This window comes from Cynocephalus volans, chromosome 1 (assembly GCF_027409185.1).
Source record: "Cynocephalus volans isolate mCynVol1 chromosome 1, mCynVol1.pri, whole genome shotgun sequence".
NCBI classification, from domain to species: Eukaryota; Metazoa; Chordata; class Mammalia; order Dermoptera; family Cynocephalidae; genus Cynocephalus; species Cynocephalus volans.
Window position 1 is genome coordinate 261,938,875 of NC_084460.1, and position 26,125 is coordinate 261,964,999.

At 35.1% G+C, this 26,125-nt stretch overlaps 1 protein-coding gene across 1 annotated transcript in view; it reads right to left on the reverse strand.

Annotated features, from left to right (window-relative positions):
* Positions 1-21,083, reverse strand: part of STK17B (serine/threonine kinase 17b) — a 32,996-nt gene extending 11,913 nt beyond the window's left edge. Inside the window, exons 1-3 of the mRNA XM_063099575.1 lie at positions 20,870-21,083; positions 11,479-11,644; positions 6,043-6,255 (exon numbers count right to left, since the gene is read on the reverse strand). Coding sequence (XP_062955645.1) covers positions 6,043-6,255; positions 11,479-11,600 — 335 coding nt within the window. The 5' untranslated portion in view covers positions 11,601-11,644; positions 20,870-21,083. The remainder of the gene's footprint in view (positions 1-6,042; positions 6,256-11,478; positions 11,645-20,869) is intronic.
* Positions 21,084-26,125: the final 5,042 nt, after the last annotated feature.

Genomic DNA, 26,125 nt, shown 5'->3' on the forward strand with positions numbered 1-26,125 from the left:
AGGTAATATTACAAATGCAATCACAACCAAATAAGAAAATGAAAAGATGACATTTTAGATTCTCTTAGAATAGTTCGCTAAGCACTTCACAAGATGTAAATACTGATGATCTAATCCTATCTTATAAGAAATCAGACCAAATGATTTGAAATCACAGGAAAATTGTATAAAGTAAGGATTTACTTATTTACATCCATTATAAACATTAAAAAAAACAGCAAGATCTGAATTCTTCATATGTACAGCAACATAAATTGTTTAGATAAGAAATTTATTCTTGAACACTATGATTATTTATGGACCAACATTCTACATTATATTCACTAAAGTTAATAACCAGAACCCTCTACCAATTCTAAAATTCAAAACAAAATACAAGAAAACAAACAGAAAAAAGTATGGAAAATACTTCCTAGTGCCTAGGAAATAAGAGACAGGACAGCAGGATGCTTACAGGGGAGTCTACTGACATCAAGAGTGCCTGGGTTTCATTCTAGTTTTGTCACCAACTAGCTCCGTGAACTGGGATAAATTTGCCTCTGTTTCTTCTACTGTAATATATGAATAATATAGCTCCTACTTCATTGGTGTAAAAATCCATATAACACATTGAACACAATGAATGTTACAAAGATCAAAGCAGATCATCTCTATAAGTATTTATCACAGTGTCTGACACACGGTATTCAATAAACATTAGCTAATATCACAATAAGCCAACAAAACTTAATTCCAACTCTACCCAGCATCTAGCCATTTTAAATTTGGGGGCTTCTTGTTAAACCTCTGAGTTTGAAGGAAATATTTTAAGTCTTTGCTAAATTAAAATTCATTTTTAGAAACACTATATCATATATATAAAAATGCATACAATGTACCCTTAGGTGAAAAAAGAGGGCAACAAAGGCATATGCCCAGTAGATCACAATTCTGTTTCTAAAGGTACATATGCACAGACAAAAAAATAAGAATAATTTTTAAATACAGTAATATGCCATAAAGTAACCATAGTTTACATATGATTTCTATTTTCTATATCTTCTAATTTTAACACAATGAATAAGTTATTACTTTTATAACCAGGAAAAGTATCCTAAGGATTTCTGCTTGTTTGTTTCACTAACAAGATCACACAAATGCTATGACTGTCAGCCAATCACATTGTCTTTCCTTTTAGTTTGGCAAGCTGATAAATGTTCTTTTGAAGGACTGCCATTTTTCACACAAAAGAGGGACATAGGTGGAGCTATGGGAAATAGAAAATTAGAAAGAGAAGCAAGAAGCAAATTGCAGAAGTTGGCAGAAATTGGAAACAGAAATGGAAGCAGTAAGCAGCAGACAAGCAGACGCTTTGTTAAATCAAGCCACGCAGAGCAATGACTACAAAAAAGAACAAATGTCTCTACAGTCAGAAAAGCCATCTAATCATTACCATTGAAAGGTACATTCAGGGTACTTCTACTCTTTCTCTCTTTATAAGAGTTTGCCCCTTGAAGAGACATCAAAACTAACAAATTTAGAAATTCGGCATCTTTGTGTTCATTTGCCTATGCATGTTTACATGTGTTATTTGTGAGTTTATGTGATAAAAGTACTTTAGTACAACTATACCGTCATGTAAACCTATGTGCTACATACTATCTAGATCTACATCTGTCTTTTATAGCTTTCTGAAGCACAGTTTAAAAATTAGTAGGGAAGTAGAGAACATCTTTTAGAAAGACTCCCACAACATAATAAAAATAAAGTTAACATAAAAGATTACGATCAGAATATTTTTCTATCAAAAATAATGGATTTTTGTGAGTACCAGGGAGCCAAGATTTTCAGTAAAACAAAGTAATATCTCAATTATCCGTAAAATACAAATCTAGTCACATAGCTTTGCGAAGCCACGGAAAAGGTTTGTAAAATAAGTACTTATCTCTAGTGATCAAAATGAAGTAGTTATATATATTTTTTTTATTAAGAGTCTCTTTTGAAATTATATTCCTAAGCTAAAGGTGGAAACAAAGCTCATGAAATTTTAGAATGGAAAGGAAGTAGAGCTCTTCTCTATACCTCTAAACTAGAATATATGATGTGAATACCATTCTCCCTTTTTGGAGGATTGTTTTAAGAATCAAATGAGAATACACAAACAGTGCTTAGCATCATGCTTTATGTATAGTAAATGCCCAGCATATGTATTGATTATTAAAATTACATTAAAATGTACTGCGGTGGTGATTGAGATCATTTAAGAAGGTAAGGCTTTCTATTTTGCATGGTCTGTTATAGTCTTCATCATTTTCTGTTGGGTCCATAATATTTCCTTAAAGATATTTAATAGATGAAATTTTGTAATTTCTTGACAAAAAGAAAATATAATTTCTCCCTCATATAATCTCAGAGTTGTCTCTGCTGTGCAAAGGCAAGTTTCCTTTCTGAGTTTTACAATTTCTAGGACAAAGTTTTTGTCCCATGTTCTCCAAAAAATAAGGATTCTTTATAATCAATTTTAGTTTGCTCAAAATTCAGCATCAGAACTTAGTATGCCCAATTAGATAATACTTTCTTTCCAGAAGTTTAAGAAAAAGCTTTGTATATGTTTTATTTAATTCTCCAAATATGCTTTTAAAACAGCTAGTATGGAAAAGTATGAAACTATTTTGTATATATTGTTGGACAAAGCAAATGAGTAAGTATTGTTGAGAATCAGGGCTTCACTATGGGGAAGGGGAGATAAAAATTTAGAATGTGAGAGATGACAAAGAATCTTAATGGTGTGGACTTGAATCACAACTATGAGAATGAACTCTTGATTTCTAAAAAATATGATTTTTTAACACTATTCTTAGAAAAGGCAGTGATACCTTTGAAACAATGATAGAAAACATGATAAAAACAATGATACCTATGAAAAATGATCATGTCCAACACCGCATCTTGGTTTCTAAATACCATTCCCCACTAAACAGAACCAGAACTTCTCAGAGAGAAGGTTGATTACAGGTCTGGGACAGGAAAGATACAAGATGACCCTGGAAATCTTGGCATATTACTGTATTTAAAAATTACAACCCATTAACTAAAACACAATGAGCTATTTTTAATTAATGTTATTTGTTAGTTTAATTAACAAAAGCATGAATCCGAGTGATATTAAAAAGGTGGGGGGCAGGGATGGAAGCACTTCTTTACAGAGGAATGCCAGCTTACTAAATTTAGAAGAAATAATAGAATTAGATATCACCATTTTCTGACATCCATTATAATAATTAAGTCAAGCAAGTGTATGAACAGTTACTGAAATTGCTGGATTCAAGTTGTTAAAGAGGAGAATACACACAGTCTCTAAATATCACTACACAGATTACTCATTAATCACAAAAGGAAAATGTTTTTTTTTACAATTGGGAGAGATAGTAGCCTCTACCTTAACCATGTTAAAATTTAACAAAACCAATAATGAAACAGCCTGACATTACTGCCACCTGATACGATACAGTAAGAAATACCATAATCACCCACACTGTCTTCTTGACAAAAATGTTTAACCTAAATATAATCATGAGGAAACAGACACATCCAAAATGCAGGGCATTTCATGTGACAAATGATATAGATTTTCCCGCAAAAAAGTCAATGTCATGAAAAATAAAACAAAATGACTAAAGAAGTTTAACAACAAAATACAGGATGTGAATCTTGACTAGATTTTGTATATTGTAGATTGTAGATTGTATATTAGAAATTTTGTCTTAGGTCTATAGGACAGTATGTAGACAATCAAAGAAATTTAAATATAGACTATATATTAGATCACACTACTGAATTACTGTTAAATTTCTTAGGTTTGATGCTGGTGTTGGTTATGTAGAAGAGTGCACTTATTCTTTAAAATGAATACTTCAGTATGCAAAGGAGAAATATACTTACAACTTCCAAATGCATTCAGTAAATGTGGCAAAATTTCAACAATTGATGAATCAAAGTGAAGGGTGTTAATTATACTATTTTTCCAACCTTTCTGTAGATTTGAAATTTTGTAAAATAAAAAAGTCAAGGAAGAAAAATGAGTATGTGGGATGGTTTGAGGCAGAAATCAAATTGGTAATAGTCAACAAAATAAAAGGTTCCACCATTTTATTTTCACTATATAAAAATTATTCCACCTTATTAAATCAACTAAACCTTTCTAACCAAATATTTATCTTCAACTGAGACTATATGATTTAACAATGCCACACCAAAAGCAGTAGACATAATAATTAATGCAAAGTCCTACCAATAAATTTTAGTAAGTCTTGGTCACATTAAATATAGTTGGCCCTCTGTCTCCATGGGTTCCACATCTGTACATCCAACCAACCACAGATCAAAAATATTCAGGAAAAAAAAATGGTGTCTGTACTGTACATGTACAGACTTCTTTTTCTTGTCATTATTCCCTAAACAATACAGTATAACTACTCACATAGCATTTACATTGTGTTAGGTATTATAAGTAATCTAGAGATGATTTAAAGTATATGGGAGGATATGCATAGGTTCTATGCAAATACTATGGTACTGCCTAGGGTCCCTGAATCAATTTTCAGAGTATGAATAAGGTCCATCCATAAAATGTGTCAAAACTTTCTGATGTATTTTGTTGTTAGTATTTAGATAAACCCCAAAAAGAGGACTTTATGAAAGTATTCAATGTTCCTACGTAGTATAAATTCACCGTCCAAACCTAGTATTCATTACTGTTTTTGAAAAATGTTACTTTTTATATATTTCAAACATGCAGATGTCCTGTAAGTGGATAACTTTTTAAAGGTCAACTGAAGAATCTTTGACAAAAATAATTGCAAAATATACAAAAACTGAAGTCATATTGGTAGTACCCTTGCCTTTTCTGCAATTCTAATTTATTTTGAAGGTACTATTATATGCCTTAATATAGTGTTCTGGGAAATGTACATAGTATTCATTCTTAAATGAACCACTTATCAGTTTAACATTTTGCAACATCAGCGTTTCATTTACAAGTTGATTCCAGACTACTTCCTGGCACAAAAAACACTGATTTTTTATAAATATATAAACAAACCTCTTCATCCTTAAAATAACTGAATACTAAAATAAGATTAACATAGTTTTAAATTCAAAAAGGCAATGATGCAGGTTAGCTACTAAAAAGAATCACTATAGTTATCAATGTATTTTTTATTAAAAAGAAATATCTCTTTAAGACAGATTTACTGTATTAAAAATTATCAGAACCTAAAGCATACTAAACATAAATTTAGCTGATCTCTTCCAATTATTGCAAATGTTCAAACACACCGTTTACATACTTGTAATAAATGTGTCAGATGATCATGCAATGAAGGCACTATTTAAGAGTCACATATCAATATATTAGTTAACAAACCACAGTTACCTTAACCATCCTCTACCCCAACCATAAGATGAATTGTTGAATAGCTGGGTGTTTTCAAGTTTTCACTGACTTGTGGCAAGAGATATATTTTATATTTTGTTGCTACAATTCCCAGCATAGTGTTTTACACATCACACATACTAAATATGTATTAGGCACACCTTTATGTACTTTACCTTTCTGTTCTCCTTGGGTCATTTCTTTTGAGATGTTTTCCAAATAGATGGATAAAATATATAAATGATTTCAATTCTATTTTCCCATCGGATTGTTTTCCAGAAAAACTCAATCAATTTCCATGCCATTAGCAAAATGAAATAGTGAGTACATATACTCACTGAATAAGTATTTATACTCATTTCACCACATTCCCCATATTCCCCATTGTGTTGTCCTTTATTTGTTTTGTGCTGTTAATTAGCTTTTGTGTATGTGCGTGAGGCTGTTCATTTAGTCTTGTGAAAATACTTGAATATAAACCATGTCCATCTAATATTTTATCAACAGGAATCTTAAGAATTTCTTATAATATTTTAATCATGTTTAATCTTGACATTTCAAGTCACCTTATCCTACTAATTAAAATAGGTACCACAAATTTACTTATATTCATTAAAGTGTCCACTTACTATTCCAATACCAAAATGATTTCACTTGTATTTTCATAGACCTCATGAAGATTTATCACACGGGGACAGGACTTTGCCAATTCAAGCACAGCAATCTCATGGAGAATCTCTGCTCGACAATCCTGTCCTCTTCTTCTCTTTTTTAGAAACTTTGCAGCATATTCTTGGCCAGTAGATTTTGATATACATTGTCTAACCACAGCAAATTTTCCTCTGGGGGAGAAAGATAAGGACAATCGATTTTAATTTTTCCATAGAGAACGGTATTAGTTTATTACAGATACTGCATACTTCCAACTTAAAGTTGATTCTTTCAAATATTCATGCCATTAGGAACTTCTCTTTCTTCTCTCAACTGAATCAAATATTATATATATACTTTTATAAAATTTATAGTGCTATTGTGTCAAAGTGTAAATGGCAAACTAATAACAGGATAAGACAAAATTATATTTATTCTTCACTATTAATATTTATTATCATTGCAGAGAAACAATCTCATTTACATACAACTCCATGTCATACTCTCGATAGAAATTATTGTGTTTGAGTATCACAACAATTCTATACAGTAATTCTGATTCTGTTCTGCAGACCTCAGAGAAGACATGTAACTTGGTCAAGGAAAAGATTTAAACTTAGGTCTATTTCCAAATAACATACCCTTCATAGGGCATCATGTTAATTCTCTAATCAAAATAGCTTTTCTTTATTTTAATTTTTTATATAAAAATTCAAATAAATGCAAAACAGGTATCTGACTTATTTACTTTTATTAATGAATAATTTTGCCTTTCAGCACTTTTAACAAGCTCTGAAACTTCCTCTCACAATTTGTCCGTGTTTTACCAATATATCTCTTAGTAAGGCTCAGTAGTCCATGAAGCTTGTAAGAGATACCTAAAGTATACGTGTCCTATACAAAATATTCAAAGACACTTCACGATCAACTAAAAGAAAAATTAATGGTTATCAAGAGCTATGTACAAACACCCATTAAGGTCATGTTTATCATTTAAAAATATTTTTAGCTCTCTCCAACAGCAGTGCCCAGCATCTCAGTCAAAATTTTAAAAGACTCCGAAAATTAGTTTCTATTGGCATATGTGTGTTCAATAAGTCTACAGTCATCGAAAATTTATGTTCACAGAGACATAAAGCTATTTTGAGTCAAAGACTGTTTTGTGAAACTAATAAAAGCTATTGACTGCCTACTTAAAAAAATGTACACATGCCCTTAAATAGGAAGATTTACATACAATTCCAGAGGATTTTCAGATTTTGAAGCCCATCCGTAAACCTTCTAAGCCTGAGTCTAGGAGATACAAAATGAAGAACCTCTACCCTAAGGTTCAAATTACTCTCTAAAAATTATTCAAATTATTCAAATTATTCTGGCACTAACAGATCAGGTATAAATAAAGGATCTTCAGAGGGTAACTTTCATTTCACAACTCCTCTTGCTCCAACTCCCCTCAGAATATACTTCTAACACAGCATAAACAGGCACTTAGCAAGGAAAACAGTTTTTAACACGCTCGGTGTTTAGGGTGTGTGGGGCGGGGAGAGGGAGAGGACAAATTGCTTGGCTGTATCTTACTTGCTAGTAGTTCCAAGGGCCAGGATGACAAAGATTCCTACTCTTTATTTCCCAAATTTCCTCAAAATTGGTGCCAATGAGAAGTACTAGAAACCAAACTGAAAAAGTATAGCTAGTAATGCAAAAAAAAAAAAAAAAAAAAAGTGACCAATGTATAATTTTATCCTTCTACATTTATCAAAATATACATCAACTAAATAAATCTGCATGTACAAACTTGAACCTTTGAAAGCAGTTTTAAGATTTGAGAATGTTTAACTTTAACTATAATATATTTTCTCACTGCATGCAAAAGGAATAAAATTGATGCATTTCAATGAGTACATAAAAAAGTAAAATGGTCCCTTTGCATTCAAACCACTGGTGTTTTGTAAATTTTGTACTGGATAAACTGAGTCAGAATAAGATTAAATGACTCATAAAAGGTCATATATGGAATAAGGGTGCCAAGAATTAAACCGTGGAATGTGAATTTCTAACTTTTTGTTCTAACCACTACAAAATAATTCCTCCCTTTAAAATTGTTTTTTTTTTTAAAGTGCAACTTACTCACTTCTGCCAATTCTTAGATTTAGAAGCAAAAGCTTGTCTAAAACAGAAAGGAAATTTTGGGTTTTATGAAGAAATTCACCTTGTAAAATATAGAAAACAGAAACTAGTTAGCCAAGAAAACTGTGCATCTGAAAAAGTACTCATATATAATTTATAGTACCAATTGTGACAATTTAGTTCTGCTATCATTTTATGATGTCTACAAGCCAGAATTCTTTCAGAAACAAAGAGCAAAATTAAATAATAGCACTTTTTATCTGCTTCATGTGTTCCTGAGAGACTTTTATAAATAAGTACAATACTCATTAATCCAAGGTAAGGTGACCAAATGACATTGGTAATGATTTGCCAATGTTCACCACTAAGGAAAAGTTCCATGAGGGCAGGGACTACATCTGTCTTAATTACTACAGTAATTAGAAAATCCACACTTTGCTAACTAACATATAATAGAAACTGAAATATCGTTTGAATGAATGCCAAAGTTATACACTTACTATACCATATACTGTGCTATTTTGCATCTGTACTTAGAACATTCATATTTTTTAAAGTTTACTTGAGATTCCAATAAAATTATATGTATATATCATTTACATACAGTGAAATAAAGTAAATATTTTTACTATAATAATCAGATGACTTAGGGGAAAAAAGTTGTTTTCCATTTTGAAATGCTAGTTGTAGTTTAGAAGTATCGAAAGCAATCTTCAATATATTATGTTCCTGTACCAAATTTAATAAAAACTTTCAAGAAAACTTAAAACCCTTAGCAATAATCCTTAATTCAGACCCTAAAAAGGTAAGGTTGACTGTATTTCCCAGCAGTGAAAAGGCCTAGTAGTTACCCTTCTGCATTGTAGAATACACAATAAAATGTGAAAGGAAGGGGGGGAGGGTAAACCACAAAGGAAGCTGACGTTTATTTCTGAATCTGCCTCACCCTTCTAACCAACAGAAGTCCTATGAAACCTTGCCTCAGTTGGGGGAGGGGTGGAAAAAACTTGCCCAACATGTTACAAAACAGGAACAATGCAAGTTTTTTGAGAACAGTCAAAAGTGAACTGTAAACTTTTACATATTTTCCTTTAGTTTGCTAGAAGAAAATAAATTCTTGAATACTAACATCTTAAATTTCATAAAAAACAGTTGACTTAGAAAGATAACTTCATAGTTCACCACATGCTAGAACTATATGTTTATATACTGCGAAATGTGCAAGCCTTGGGAGAAACAAGATTATGATCCTAATTTCCATTTCACAAAAGTATAGGTAACATTAAAACTTAAAATTGGTAACAATATTTAAAGAACTTTAAGCAAGTTCTTGGCAGATAAAAATTCAAGATTTCTACTTTACCAATGTCTACTAATTAAGTATATCAATATTTACCATGTGACTCATTAGCCCATATCAATTCAAAGAAAGACATTGCTTAGGTCTCTCTCATGAAGATATTAGAAGATGGGATATTAGCAATCTGTATTTGTTTTAATCAAATTCGATCATGAGTTTTTACTCTAAAATGTTAAAACATATACCTGATTCAAGTTTATGACTGTTACTTGTGATGGTACCTCATTTATAAAACAATTTAGAATTATTAATATTGTCTTCAAAGTTTTTCTCCAAAACCCTCAAAGAAAAAAATATTTTATAGACTTTCTAGCTCCCATAATTTCCCTTACTGTGTAAAATTAATGTAATAAATGTAAGTAAATTTACCCATCAAAATAGTAACTTAGAAAAGAATGCCTTTTATTGTGTGTACTGTTCAAGGCTTTGCATATTTTAGTTTTCCACCACTGAAGCATTAAATTGAGGCTGGATAACAGCTTGTTGGGGAAACTATAGGAAAGATTGCTGCACTGCATAAAAAAATTATGTTAGAAAACCACTGACCTCTTAAGTCCTTCCAATGCAAAGATTCTATGACTATTCAATATGAGATACAGCCAACTAAAAGAAAAATCTTACTCTTCTCTCTTACAATGTGAAAATAGTCATAGATTCAGAACTAAACAATTTCCTAAAAACATTTCAAAGATTTTTAAAACTGTACCTTTTAATATACCATTAAAACACCAAAATTTTTGCATGTAAAATTAAATAAATTAGTATGCCAAGAATTATGAAATGTACTTTTACATTTAATTCTTAGTCAAGAATTATCATCCTTATTGTGGAAAAGAAAGGCTGTATCCAACATCTGCAAAGTGAAAAGGCCAGGATTTGCCTCTACCTTTAAGATAAAAGATCACCAAGAAAAGAATTGCTTTTCATGGTTCAGTCACTTTTTGTTTTCACATTGAGATTTTCAAAGATAAAAATCAATCATACTATTTTACTGAACATCTCTCAATATAAACATGGACTTAGTATACCATTTTAACACAAGCCAAACATTTACCTCCAGAACTAAAATCAAACTGAAGATATAAACTGACCAACCGTCTTCCAAATCTTCATTAAGCACCTTTAATTTAAAGTTTAAAAGATGTTGAATATAACTTAAATAACTTGCTATATCTTTTATAGCTTTCATATATATTAAAATAGTAGTACTAAATGGTCTCATAATATCAAGTCATTCCTTGGCCTTAAGGGATTTTATACCTTGCTTGAGCCAAAAGAGAATTCATACAGCAATTTACTTACAGAACACTCATTTTTTGTGACACAGAATTATACTATCAAATATGAGTTCATTCTTTTTATTTAATTTAAGAAAGAAGAGGGGTAGAATCTCTGTATTTCTCTTCTAGCCCAGCACAATATCCTAGGAATTTTTAAAATTTTTTATTTAACAAAAACTTATATAGCACTGTACTAATAAGCACTTTACAAATATTAACTAATTTAATCTTCAATACAACCATATAAGATACATAGAATTATCTTCATCCCTACTTTTCAGATGAGGAAACTAGGGCAGTAAGAAGCACAGTAATTTAACAGATGTCACACAGCTAAGTAAATGGTGGAGCTGAGATTTGGACTTCCCAGTCCACTATGCAAACTGCCTCTTCACACGCACAGTCTCAAATAAGAAGACCTCCCAGGACTCTGAAGCTAGGTGGGAATGTATAAACTCACTAAACCCTCTGCAGATTTGATTTTCAAGTCAGTTAAGACTAGACCCTGTATAATAGCAACAAAGATGGTGACTTTTCTTTTTAATCATTGTTAAATAATGATCCAAAGTGAGTTCTACAGTAGAACCACAGAAACAGAAATCCAAAATTTGAATTTAAACAGCATACACATCATAAGGTTTCCTTACCTTCCTAGCTCTTTTGATGTAAGTGTATAGAAATTGTTGAAGTTTTCCATTTTCACTGGAGTTTGAGGAGTTGTAGTTAGCAGGCCTGAAATACTTCGGCAATCAAATCTTCTTCTTGACATGTTAGATGACTCCCAGATATGCTTCTTTAGTCACTTATTTTTACCTATTTTTTAAAAAAGAGAGAGAGAGAAGAGAGAAGATAGAACTTGAATGTAATTTTTAAAAAATAATCTCAGGCAGGATGTGCATTACATTACACTACTCCAAATATAGCTATAAGATACAACTAAAAAGAAAAAAATAAACAAGAGAAGATGATTTCAAGAGCACGTTCTACCTACAAGGTGGAAAAAACAAAAAGCACACACACAAACTGGTATCACCTCTGTGGCACTTGAACAAAGTTAATGACTTCATTTCAGAATAAAACTACTGTAAAAATCCTCCCAAATTCTTAAAAAATAGTTATAATAAAATTGTAATGCAAGTAATGAGTTTCATTTTAAAATTCTCATTCTCTAAAGTTACAGCTTTCACATAACTAGGTAATTTAACATAACAAGGTAATTTAACATAACAAGGTAATGACTATGGATTTTAAATTTAATTTCACATGGCCAAAGAAATTTGGTGGTGAATTCACATACTGTGAGCTATTTTACTGACATGTGCATAACTACTTGAAATAGAACTTGTTCCATGGGCTGGCTGTGTTTCAGTATTAAATTCAGAAACTGTCATAGGGATCATAGTCTCTCCTTTGGCAGAACCTAGCACAGAGCGTGCCATGTATGAAGAGCTCAATAATTTTGTTGGATGAAACTGACCATACATAAAGCCTTACTGCGGAGTTCTAATCTATATCTGAAGCTCATATTTATCTGGAACTTAGTTATATGTGCATGCATTCAGTTTTAACACCCAAACTACTATTTCACATTAACTGAATTATATAATAATAGCAGACTATATATTTCAAGATACTCCAACTTTCTGCTATGCCAACCTAATAAAAAGATCAAGTGTAATTATTCTAGTACCCTCCTGTAACCCTCTAGGCTTTTGTTCCTTCTGTTGTCACATTCTTCCTCCTCTTTTTTCCTACTTGACATCTACTGTTCTTTATCTTCCTAAGTCCAAGTGCTGACTATATTCTACTTAGCAAATAAGCAGTATGATTAGAGTTCAATATTTTCAGTTTCTATATTTTCTCTACTCGGTTTTATTCTCAAGTCAGTAAAATTGTTTTCTCTAAATCCCTTGTTTGTTTGGGGAAACAAAGTTCTAACTAGATTCAGGATACATCTCTAGGAGTCTAAGGGTAGCAGTGCAGCATTCTGAAAACAATTCTTGGACTAAAACATACCTAGGTCTGAATTCAACTTACCTATCACACCAGCTATGAGGCCTTAATTAAATTATTTTACTTTGCTACTGTTATGGGGTGAATTGTGTTTTCCCCCAAATTCATATGTTGAAATCCTAACCCCCAGTATCTTAAAATGTGAACACTTTTGGATATAGGGCCTTTAAGGAAGTGAAAAAATTAAAGTGAGGTCATTAGGGTGGGCCCTAATCCAATATGACTGATGTCCTTCTAAAATGAAGAGATTAGGACAAAGACACACAGAGAGGAAAAACCATGTCTGAAGACACTGGTAGAAGACAACCATTTACAAGCTAAGGAGAGAGACCTCAGAACAAACCAATCCTCCAAACACCTTAATTTCAGAATTCTAGCATCCAGAATTATAAGAAAATAAACTTCTTTTAAGTCTGCCAGTGTGTGGCAATACAGCTATCAAAAAATACATATTTCAAATGTATATGAAGGGATATAAATACCATAATAAAGACTTGCTCTTTTAAATCTTATTACTTGGCCATATTTCATTTAAATAAAAAATAAATAAAACATCACAGAGAGAGTTCGTTCCTTCTTTCCATCCCCAGTTTATACTCCCACTAGTACTGGATGGGAGGGCTTATCACTAACCCCATTCAGACTTTTAATTTTGGCTACTGTAGTGTGATGAAGGTGAAATGGAATTTTATTGTGATTTACTTTTCATTTCCCTGATTACTAGTGAGGAAAGCTTCAATTCTGGTGCTTCTAAAGTATTGGATGTTAATAGAATTGATCTTGCAGAACTCTAAGGATTAAAAATTAAAATATGAGGAACTCACATAAAAGACACTGGTATAGTGCTAATCATGAGGGTATGTCATGATTGTTCCATAAAAATAAATTAACATTCTACCCAAAGATACTCTCTAAGCAGTCCCCTGCCATTACTGAGTGGCTGTACATCTCCATAAACAAAACTCTCACCCCAAGTTAGCCTAAACTCAACTCTTAAAACTCTTTATTTTGTTTTGATTAACTATTGTGTATCTTCTTAGCCCTGATGTCACTAAGTTTCACTGGTCACATATTACTCTTTGAAAAATAAATATGAGTGCTAATTTCTATGCTCAATCCATTTTTTCAGTCATCTTTGGGCTTCTAGAATTTTACACCTAAATTAAAATGTCTATGAGTAAGTATGCTTATGATCACATTCATATTGTACACATAAATACAGAATGAAGGGATATACCTGAATCATGGACACAATTGGGCTACATTCCCAACATTATTCATCAATCAGGCCTTGGGAAATGAAAATAAGAACATGCCAAATTCAATCTTAGAGACAGAGTTCTTGATTCTAGACATTTGCCTCATCCAGATTCTAACATGTTTACTACACGCTGTACTACATCAGCTTCAAAATGATCCATTCATAAGAACTCTAGGAGAATTAATTTATGTTTTATGAATAAGGATTTTCTGCTCTCAATTTTCAAGAGTCAATATGGGTCTTGGATGTAGTCAAAGATTTATATTCAATGAAGCATAATTTATAATAGTGAAAAAAATATTTCAAAAACTCATTGAACGAATGAACCCAAAGTCCAAAAATAAACAATAAGGAAACAGTTACAACACACATAAATAATAGAATATTATACATTTGATAAAAATTGTGCTTTCAAAAAATATTTTTTAACTCATAACATTAAGTGAAAAAAGGAAGACACAAAATTTTACATACAATATGATAATTCTCTGGGTAAAATATGAAAGCAAACAGAAGAAAAAACTGGAAAATTACGGCACAATGTTAACAGGTTATCATTGAGTGGTGGGATCAAGACCAGTATTTACACCTTCTTATGTTTAAGTTATCTATATTGAGAAGATACTACTTTAATAATCAACAAAAACAAATGTCTTTGGGTGAAAAAGATGGCTGGGACTCTCTTCACATAACATAATGAGATTAAATATTTTCTAAACCTCCCAAAAGTATTAGTACTTATTGATAATTTTACTAATAAATTCTTTCTTTGTGTTAAAAAAAAAAAAAAAAAAAAGATAGCTGTGAATATACGACTTGACCTAAAATGCAAAAACTCAAAGACTTGCAACAGCAAAAAGTATCTACTTACACAGTAAGGGTTTACTTAGCTTAAAGTTCAAGAGCCACTATTGCTCAGGTTTTTAAAGACCTCAGCATTTTCTCTGCAGTTATATACAGCTGATTGGTGTTCATTATTTAAATCATAGGCCAGTTTTTATGCAGAGAACATATAAGCACTTAAGGTGAATACTAAGCGAGAATTAATGTCGTGTTTAAAATTGCATAGAAAAAACCATTTAGCAAATTGCAATTAAGTGATTGTTATAATTCTATATAATTAATGATTATTTGTAACCTTACAAAATATGCCTTTATTATGAGTATCACTTGTGAAAGTCCAAATCGTACTGGGACCCCCTCCAAAAAAAAAAAAAAAATACAAAATGTCATATTCAAATTACTAATGAAAATTAAGTTTGGTAATGCCAAACTTATTTAGTTATATTAGAAGGGAGAAAAGCTTAGATGTTTTTTTAAAAAGGAATTGAAATGGATAATGATAATTTAAACAAGACCTTATTAAATAATCTACTGAATACTATTTCCTAATATTGGACATTGGCTTATATTTAATTTTTTACCCTAACAGATTCTATAACACTCACATGTGCTATTGGTCACTACAATGGATGAATATGACACAGGTATTTGTATGACTATAGATGTAGCTGAAAACAGCACTGGGCAATAGCAGTTTTTTAAATACATGTTAGTATAAAAATCATTTCTGGAATTGTAATACATTTTACTCTGGCTCTGAATATGCAGGAGCACAAGCCAAGTCCCAGAAAAAGAAAGAGCACATTTCTGAATATTGAACCCAAAACTCATCTACTTGTTGCTAAAAGACATCACGAACTGCTTTAGGCTTCCACATAGCATTTCTTAAGTTCACTTTCCTTCTATTTATTGCACTTGAACCAGATGTCACAGCCTAGATATTTTTCCATTTTTCTCTCCTTTGGCCAATTTTGTATATAGTGGAGCATAAATACTGTCTTTGTCCATCAAACCTTCCACAAACATCTGGTTGCCCTTCATATAAGGTACATGAAGGTTACCAGCCAACTGCCTCTCCTCCTTTCATCTTCTTAAATTGCCCACCAAATTCTCAACTCCAGCAAACAATCCCCAGACCTTTTCTTGTCTTCCACCACACTTCACAGACCTATAACTGATTCTAAAGTACCAATATGTCTCATTCCACTTGAAATTCATTTCATAACATTTTATCAGATTATACCAATAAAAAAGAAATCTTAAGGAAACTCATAGGTGTGTGTGTGTGTGTGTGTGTGTGTGTCTGTGTGTGTGTACACAATGATAGACATAATTAGGTGTTAGAAACAGTAAAAGGGTAACAGAAGGTAAGATACAATTACGCTTTCAATTACACAGTACTACTAAGAATAACGGTATCTCACACTCATTTTCAAAGTTTTTTTTTTCATTAATTCCCATTACAATAATTAAAATAAAAATTTAGATGTGTATCAGTGAAGGAAGGAGCAGAAGGAAATGTTAGGCTCGATCTGGGCCCTGACTTACTTGAATTGAGAAAGCAAATATGATATGATCAAAAGCAAGACAAATAGTCCCTATAAATCTCTAAATAGCTCTATTTAAAAAGTATTCATAATAATATTCATTTTGAAGTTATCAAATAAAAAATTCATAAAAATGGAATATACAATGATGAAAACATCTAGAGAATTAAATTGTCTGCTTTGATTTCTTCATTAGCTTCCCAGTATCTACAAACTAAAGTCTTTACAGCATGACACACAAAGGCCGCTGAGGCCGAGTACACACCAGCTTCATTTCCTGCCATACTCATATCTCATTTTGCCTCCACATCTTTCCTATACATCTCTATCTGTATATATAACATCCTTCTTACCTTTCCATAAAAGGCTAAATCTTCGTATGCATCCTTCACACCTCAACATTGAAAGGCACCTCCCCCAGGAAGCTTTGCCTAAAACCCACAAGTTGATTTAAATGTTTCCTTTATGCTTCAAATAAGGGGACCCTTGGCATACTTCTTTACCTCATGTTAGATTACAGTTATGTTTAGGGCTTAAAGGCAACCCTGTACTTTTGTGCCTCAGCAACCAGCATGGTATCTGGCACCTGGCAGAAATTTTTAAAACGTTTGATTAACTGAATTATAAGAATTAAGAAATACAGCAAAAGAATTTTTAGGTACATCTCATGTCTTCAAGGGGTTAGCTGAACTTAAGATCCATCTTGAAATTACTCTACTGGAGCTTCAAACACAGCTAGACTCTGCCTAATTCAGTATTTGGCTATATATAATAAGAAACATTTTACAGTGCCATTACAGAATTTCAGCTGTAAACATAATAGCTACAAAGTCTGGAAAAACTGATAAAGTTATTTTATCATACATTGTAATGTAATGCCAACAAACCATTTATTTTGTATTTACCAGTCTTTCCAGACTGGATGGCCACCTGTTTTTCTGTAAATAATTACTTTAGCTAAGAACATCAATATTTTAAGAGCTACCCTAATCAGGAAATTCAGATACTTGTCCTATCAAGGACTGATAAATCTAGATCTTCATGAAGTAAACTTGAAAGGCAATGGAAAGCAAAGTAAGCCAAAGGGTGGAGGAAGCAACTCCTCCTTTCTACATAGATATTAATTGCTACCAAGTTACCCCTAGGAAAAAGGGAAATTGGATATATATTTATCTAGCATTCATCAAAAGGAAAGGAAAAACTTTCTGCTAATGTGGCAGAAGGATCCATTTTTAATTAGTCATTGATAAGAAGTAATGGCATTGGTATAGGGATGGGGGTGATGATTTTCAGTTTCTAGGATGAGAGGTATTCCTTATAGGTATTCTACTAACAGGTTTTTGGTTTTGTGTGTGTGTGTGCGTTTTAAATAGTGAACAGAAAGTATAATTCAAGAATTTAATCCCCTGAAAATCACAACAGGAAGCTAGCTTAATTTACTTTAGTCCAACCAGTCTCATATACGTTATCCAAGGGCTGAAGTCCCAGGCAACAACCCTTGGCCTGATTCTGTGCCGAGACCATAAGATCTGATGCTGTCTCTTCCCATCTTCAGAAAAAGAATTAAACCCAATCACTGTAAATCAGGATAAGATGTTGAAAAATGGAAATACAGCGGTCCAACAAACACACTGCTTGTCATTCATCAGATAGAAAATTAGATTTCTGTTGTAAAATAAATTACTGTTTACTTCATAGCACCGCTTAAGTACTATTTATTCAGTGACTATTACAACGCAAAATGGAATCTGATCCTTTAAGGATTAAAGAGGAAACTTCCATCTCACTGTTAAAATTTTTCAATGCTTGAAGTATAACTACGCCCTCTTTTGGAGTAGTTGCAAAGGGTCAGGGACTAACCAAAATATATTGCATATAAATACTAAAAGAAAATGACTAGTTTACATGTTTACAATAGCACTGAAGTTTGAAGTTAAATGTTTTGAAAAAAGAATAAATAAATCAAAGAAAAATGTTTACTAAAGTATGCCTTGAAAATTGCAACATTTATTACAACATATTTAGGTAAAAATATATGCTGTAACTAAACCTATGAGAACATTTGTTAATTGAAATATTCGAAGAAATAGCCTTTGATAACAGTCTATCACAGACTATTAACTACTTAAATTTTTTTAAAAATTGAATTTTGTCATCGATGTTATGTTAAACAAAAACAACTGACTACATTTGAAGTTTTCTCTAGTGAAAAGGTAGAATGTAAATGACTGTTAGTGTTTCTGGTACAATAAGTACCCCCTGAGTGTAAAAGTAGTCATAAAAATAAAAACAAGAATCAGTCAAAATCCTTTAAAAGTAGTAAGTCTAGGAGCACAGTTCTTAGGTGCCAATTTTATATACAGGAAATATTCACTCAGATATACTACATATGCAATTTTGAGACAATTTAAGGATTAAGTGAAAGTGTTAGTTATTGATTTCCTTGATTTCTGGGTTTTAAATTGAGTAAGATTAAAACAGAAATTTTGATAAGGAAATTCTCCCTTATAAATATGAAATAGCTTCAAAACAAAGCTTTTAAAACATATTTAGATACTCACTTAAAACCAGTGAAACGCTGTCAATGCAAGCTTAAAAATAAAATTGTTTGACTAGAAATATCTGCCATAAAATGCCTGTATCTTCTTGAAATTTGGTGTTCACATGTTGACACAGTGATTAGCCAAATCTCCACTTTCCTAAAAACGGATTCTATCTTAACCAAATTGTAATTCATTATTCAATGATCCCAAGAGAAACTGCAACACACAAAAGAAAGGTCTTCAAACTGTTACAGAAATTTTACTTTTAAAACTCGAACACATTGCCATGTAAGTAAATAAATTTGACGTCAATTTTAAATCCATATTTTAAAAAGATGATCTAAAATGTATAACGTGTATCTTAAAAATAAAGCAGCTATTAATAACAACTCCGATTATTAAAATATTAGAAAAAAATTAATTGAGCGTCTGCTCAGAGGAGGAGGATCAGGGGAGAAGAGAGGTCTGTAACTTTGGGCACTGCTTCTATGGACCAACATTTAAAAAAATACACAACTCTATGCCTATGTTATTTAATATTTATGAAACAAACATTTTAGAAGTTGTTGAAAACTACTTCTGGACAGTTCACCATAAAACTATAGAACGGTGTATCAATGAAAAACTGGCTTACTATATTTTTCTTTAATAAAATTGTGCTCCTGGTTTCAAAATGCCAGTTTACATAGGTGCCACTTGCCCAGTCATTTCTATAGCCCATTCAGTCTCAGCCCACACATTCTCAAAGACTTGTAAACTTAAAGGGGCCACAGCATACCAAACATCCCTGCAAGGTTCAGCTTATCCATTAGAACCACAGATGTAAATATTACACAGGCAAAACAATCGGGGAATGTGATAGACCCGATGTGTTTACATATTATTGAAATCTGATCAGTATTACGGTTGAATTTTTTTAAATATTTTTTTTTCTTAATTGTAATTTGCAAATGATGTCAGAGTGCTTCTAGTCCCATCACAGACGGACAGGAAGAATACCAGCATAAAAGCTGCCATAAAGTCAACTTTGTCTCTACCTATTCCGATGAGGGAATTCAAATGAAGCGCTTTTCCCTACAATAACTTACAATACATCGAAGAGCCTGGGTAGATGTCAAAATCGCAGCCATCCTGTAGTTGTACAGTTAGGAGGATGGCTCGCGTACACTTAAGGGTTTTATAGGGCGTCAAAATGAAATCCGATCGCTGATAATCAGCTACAATTCGTCCTGTTCTCTAGTCACTGTTTCTAAAGAGCTGTTCACAAGCAGCAACTGAAAATGCCTCCCAAGATGAGCATAAACCTTCTCCAGACGAAAGGCAGCTGTGAGCAGGACGTGTCCACGAGTCCGGATGCGAACACGTCCTGTGCCCACACCGCAGCGGGGAACTCCGCAGGGACACGAAGGATCACGTCGACGCGACGTGGAAGGGGCCCCTGCGTGGACCACCCCGGGAGCGCCGGACCGGCCAGGCGACGGGGCGCACGTGCATACACACAGACGCGCTCCCGGGCTGAGAAGGGCCAGGAGGACCACCGGCCGCCCCCCGCGCCCAACCCAGGGAACCAAGGAAGCAGACTCCGACCGGAACGCGGAGAAGGGCCGGGAGCAGTCGGGCCATCTCAAGGGCGGTACAGTCCGAGCCGGTGTCCGCCAGGCCGAGGGTCCGAGGGGACCCTGGATCAGGCTGCACCTACTGGACCCCTCTTCGCCCTCCCATATGTTCGGGGTCTCTGCACCCAGAGTAAAGGGGGCTGGTTTGGGGGCTCGTCCGAGCCCACCCGCCAATTCCGGCGGGACCTCGGACACGCAAGGCGGAGGACACTGACCGCTCCGGTCGATGCAGGTTCTCTCGGGGCTGCCCCCTCGGAGGGGGCTCCTGTCCCGCCCCACGCCGGTGGCCGCGACAGGACGCCTTCTCCAGCTCCAGCCGGGTGAGGCACCACGCTCCAAGCTGGCAGAAGCCACTTTTACTTTTCCGAACAAGGGCAGACACTTGTAACCTGGCCCCCTGTGAGGTGACAACGGCGACGGCAGCCGAGACGAAGCTTACAGTTGAGGTTTGAAAACTGCAGCCGCGTCTGGGGGCAGTGCTGTTCGCTCTATCCCACCCCTTCGGGCGTAAGAGCCAATCAGAGCGCGCGCGGAGGGTGGGGCTGTCACGTGACGGGAGGGGCGGGGCGCAGGCCCGTGGCGCGTGCTGCGGGGCGGGGCCGCGGCGGTGAGAGGGTGTGGCCCGCGCCAGGCCGGAGGGAGGCTGGGCGGCGCTGCGGGGCAGGTGGGGTGCTCCGTAGAGGCGGTGGTGCGGAGGCCGCGCGCAGGACTGTCACTCTAACTGGGTGCAGCCCTTCTCACCTGCAGAGTGCTCAGTCCTCAAGGTGTGACTGTCCCAGACTGGGGGGAGGGAAGATGCAAAATCTGTCCCAGCTGCTTGTGACTCATTACCAAACTTCTGTGTCTACCAAAGATGTACTTTCTGACTCTTCCTGGTCATCTTCATGACCCGAACCTACATCCCAAGTGGAGAGCCCAGTTTACTACAATTTGGCAGAGGTTCTTCGAAGCATCAACATCGCTTGGGGATTTATGGAGGCTGGGACCCACTGCTAAGGTCTGCTCCAGCGAAGGTGTCCTTCTGAGGCATTGGTGTAGAGAGAGTCTAAATACAATGAATTGCTAATTCTGCGTATACATTGCTAAGGAAAAAGATGAAAGTTCACAGTAACCTACTCGGGATCTGTTACCCCTTGAAAACAATGAAAAAGTTGAAAGTTATGTAAAAGACACATGTATATAAATTGGTTGCAAATATATATTTACATATATATAGATAAGTTATACAGAGTATATTTACAATAATTGTAGAAAACTATCGAGTAAAGATATTGGGAGTGGAATTGTTCTCTTGCTTTCAAAAGACTAATATTCATTCAGTCAACATTTAAAGGGGAGGTTTTCTTGTTCTATCCTAATAAGCCAAGCAAATACGCATCAAGCTGTTTGCTCTTCTACACTGCTTTTCCCCAAGACAAATGCATAGAATACATCATGTCTTTTAATGAAGTCTGTTGTTACTTACACTGACTCCTCCCAGTTTAATGTGTCTATCCCCTAAGCTTTGTCAGGCAGAAAATACAGCTTCCAGCTGTCTAATTCTTGTTGCTAACAATTGGGCAAATTAGAGATGCCCAAAGTTAGGATGGACAAAGACAAACGAAAAAAAAGCTGTATGCTTAAATTGACTTTTCAGGTGTCTAAGAGTCCACGAACCAATGAGACTGTTCCCGTCTTTTCTTTCATGAACACACATGCTGCATCCCAGAGGTCTCAACACCAGCACTGGAATCAGTACCTTCCTGGGTTCACAGGATTACATTATTTCAGTGGTTTTGTTATGTGTGTTTAACTCTGGACCTCCTTCATTTCAGCATGTGATCAGTCACAAGTTCTTAGCAATCTTCTCACACTCAACATGCATTATCCTCTGTCACTAACCTGGTTCCACATTACTTCATACCTACACACAGACCTTTCTCTATCTGTCATCACTTTAAACTAGTCCTCTCAGTCCCTATCTCTCTCCTCTAACCAGCCTCCAAGGGGTCTTTTCATGTCTTGCATTTTCCTGCTTCTGCCTTGGCTCCAGCTTTTCACCACCCCCCTCGTCAGCAGCTGTTCATCAGTTTCCAACTTTCAGTTTACTCTCTCCGGAAATCAGAAATCTTTGCTGATTTTTACTTTCTGCTCCCATATGATTACCTTTTTGCCCTGTGTTACTTGGCGCAGGGCTTATAATTGTTCTATGTGTTTCTTTTATGTCACTAAATAAATTGTAAACCCTTGTGTCTAGTGTCAGACCTGTCAAGTAGGACCTATCACACACGCCCACAAGACATTCAACTGTACTTGTTTGGTCTCAGGCACTGGGGTTCAACTGACAAGGAATTCTGGTGCTGAGGAGGAGACTGTACCACCTGTGGCCTTGCAGGAAAATTTAGGTGTCAACACGTTCTTTCATCCTACCTCATTTACCTAACCTCATTCATGACCATGTCAAAAATGTATGTTCTTGCTCCCATTCTTTTGAGTAGGAAATCCCCCTGTGATTTGATGGTCATTCTGTGGTCATTGCCTCTGACCACACAGTTCATTAAGCTTATCATCCTTGAATGCCACATACTGACCAGGGATGGTGGTTTTTAGGGGCTGAATTATGTCATACATTGAAGTCCTAAACCTGAGCACTGCAGAATATGACTGTATTTGGAGATAGGACCTATAAAAATGTAATTAAGGTAAAATGAGATAATAGGAGTGGGTCCTGATCCAACACAATTGGTGTTCTTACGAGAAGACATTAGGACACAGACAACACAGACTGAAAGACAACCATGTGAGGACCCAGGTGGCTATCTGCAAAGTAAGCAGAGAGACCTAAGAAGAAACTAAATCTGCTGACACTTTGATCTAGGACTTCTGGCCTCCAGAACTGTGAGGAAATAAATTTCTGTTGTTTAAGCCACCTACTCTGTGGTATTTGTTAGGGCAGCCTGAGCAAACTAGTGCAGTGCTCCTTCCCAGTCACTCCAGGTTAGTCATCACACGCTGCCACTCCAAGTGAATCACTGCATGTGACCAGGCATGATGATCCTCTCTGATCATGCCATGATATCCACCATATTCTGTCCAGGGAAGGTGACATACTGCAATCACACAAAGCCAGTCACCACATACTGACCACATGCCGACCGGGGAAGGTTATTCTCCCTGATCTCATGTTCACTCCCTATAAATGCAGAGTAGGAGGGTAGAATTTTGCATAGAGAGGAAGGCCTCAAACTCAAAACTCCTGCCACTGACACATCTCCCTTCTGAAGAAGACCTTCTCCGTTATTTTTTATGTCAAGATCCTACTCTTCAATCCACGTGGAAAGAGCAAAACAAGCACTACTACCTGTATACAACTGAATAAATCAGAAACCTGTGGTCAGGCTAAAGGTAGCCAGACACAGGGAGGCCAACAGCCTCTGAAGGGGTGTGGCTCAAACCTTCACCCAGCAGGGTACTCATATTGAATGAAGACAGGTTTTTCCAAACAGATCCACTCTCTGGAGGTAGGAGTGCTGAGTGTAGGAGATGGAGACATCCACGGTGCATTTATCCACGGTGCCTACAGCACATCCCAATTTTGGGAGCATTGAGAACCAGAGAGACTCTAGGAGGCCTCACATCCCCTGGCTCTCTAAAGCAAACCCTGTTAGCAAAGGTAATGGGGGCAAGACTTTCCTGATGAGAGTAATGACTCAGACCGGTACAGGTGTCTTTCTCAAAGGTTGACACAATTCTTTCCTCTGAAACATCCATCCATGATTGACTAGGGCCTGTATGCCAATCCAACCACCCACCAGTTTGTAGAGTATAAACTTCCAAAGCTGTCCAAAAGAAATGCCATGCACATTTTTAATTTTAAATGTTCTAGTAGCCACATTTTCAAAAGTAGAAACAGATAAAATTAATTTTAATAATATATTTTATTTAACCCCAAATAAGTATATCCAAACTATCATCTCAACATGCAAAATTATGAAAATTATTGAGATGTTTAATTTCCTTTTTTATATTGTCTTAAATCTGGCGTGCATTTTACATTTGAAGCATGTGGCAATTCAGATGCTAAACTTTCATCGGAAATACTTGCTCTGTATTTAGAATTCGCAAAATTTACTGTTGAAAAACACAGATTCACATTCCTAAGGTGTTTTGAACACATGAAAAATTTTTCAATAACTGAATACAGTGTCAGTTTCTTAATTTAAATTTAATTAAAATGGAATAAAATTTAAAATTCAGTCATGCTAGCTACATTTCAAGTGTTTCATAGCCACATGTGGTTGGTGGCTATTATATGGACAGCATAAGCCTAAAGGGTTGTGTCTAAACCTTAAATTGTTTAATGCAGTGATAGAGACAACATAAATTTTCAATAAATCATAGCATCAAAGCAGTTTGGAGCTTCAAAAATCCTTAAGGTTCAGTAGCCCAATCCCTTTGGCTTAGAAAAGAGGAAACCTGGAACTTGCAAAAGATCACACATCTGAACAAAATGGTGCATATCTCAACAAGAATTTGGGTCTTCTAATTCTTAATCCTGAGATATTTCCACCTCCTTACATCAGGCATACTTCGGGAAAAAAATAGTTTTTAAATTTATTTCAATAATCACTCAAATGATATTAGCAAAGGAAAGCAAACCTGTATTGTAATTGCATTTGCATAACCTGATAAAAGTTTGTCCTAAGATATTTAAAGTACCTCCTTCCCATTTGGTCTGGGTTCTAGATGGTTGAGTCTGTCAGTTCCTCTTACCTCAGCCTGTCACCGCTTCCTCTCCACGGAGCCACCTGACTGCATATCAATCCTGCCCGTCCCCAGAGCATCCGGCCACATTTTTCTGTCTGCAGCTGTTCTCTCCCAGCTGTCTACCACGATTTGTTTAAGGTTGTGCTTCAGAGAATCCTTTATATTTGCAAACCAAAGAATTCAGTAGAAATCATAGCAAAGTTGTAGAAGAGCTGCTACCCTCCAGCCACAAATGCACTGGGCCCTAAGGTCCTGCCTCGTGAGACGAGATGTTGTGAGAGAGAGACGATGTATATGTGGTTAAGTGTGTGGCATTCAAGTCTCAGGTCTGCCCATTCCTAGTTGTGTGAGTTTGCTCAATCTTCACTTTTCTCATCCCTAAAATGGGGATAATAGCAATAGCTACCTCTGTGAGATTTAAATGTGATAATGCATACCAAACACAGCACCTGAGAAGAGTAAACCCTTGGTTGGTGCAAGCTGTTGTCATTTACCAGTGGTCTGCAGGCTTCCCAATGAGAAGGACTGCATATGTCTGGCTCTCTACTGCACCCTGTGACTAGCAAAATGCTTGAGACATACTAGGTCCTATGTAAATACTTGTAAAATGACTTTATAAAATGCTTATAATTTCCCTCAAATCTTATGATTGACGCTAGGAGGGATCACTGGGAAAAAATATGGTGAAGTCATTGGTAAGGAAAGGGGAGAAGGCAGTGACTACT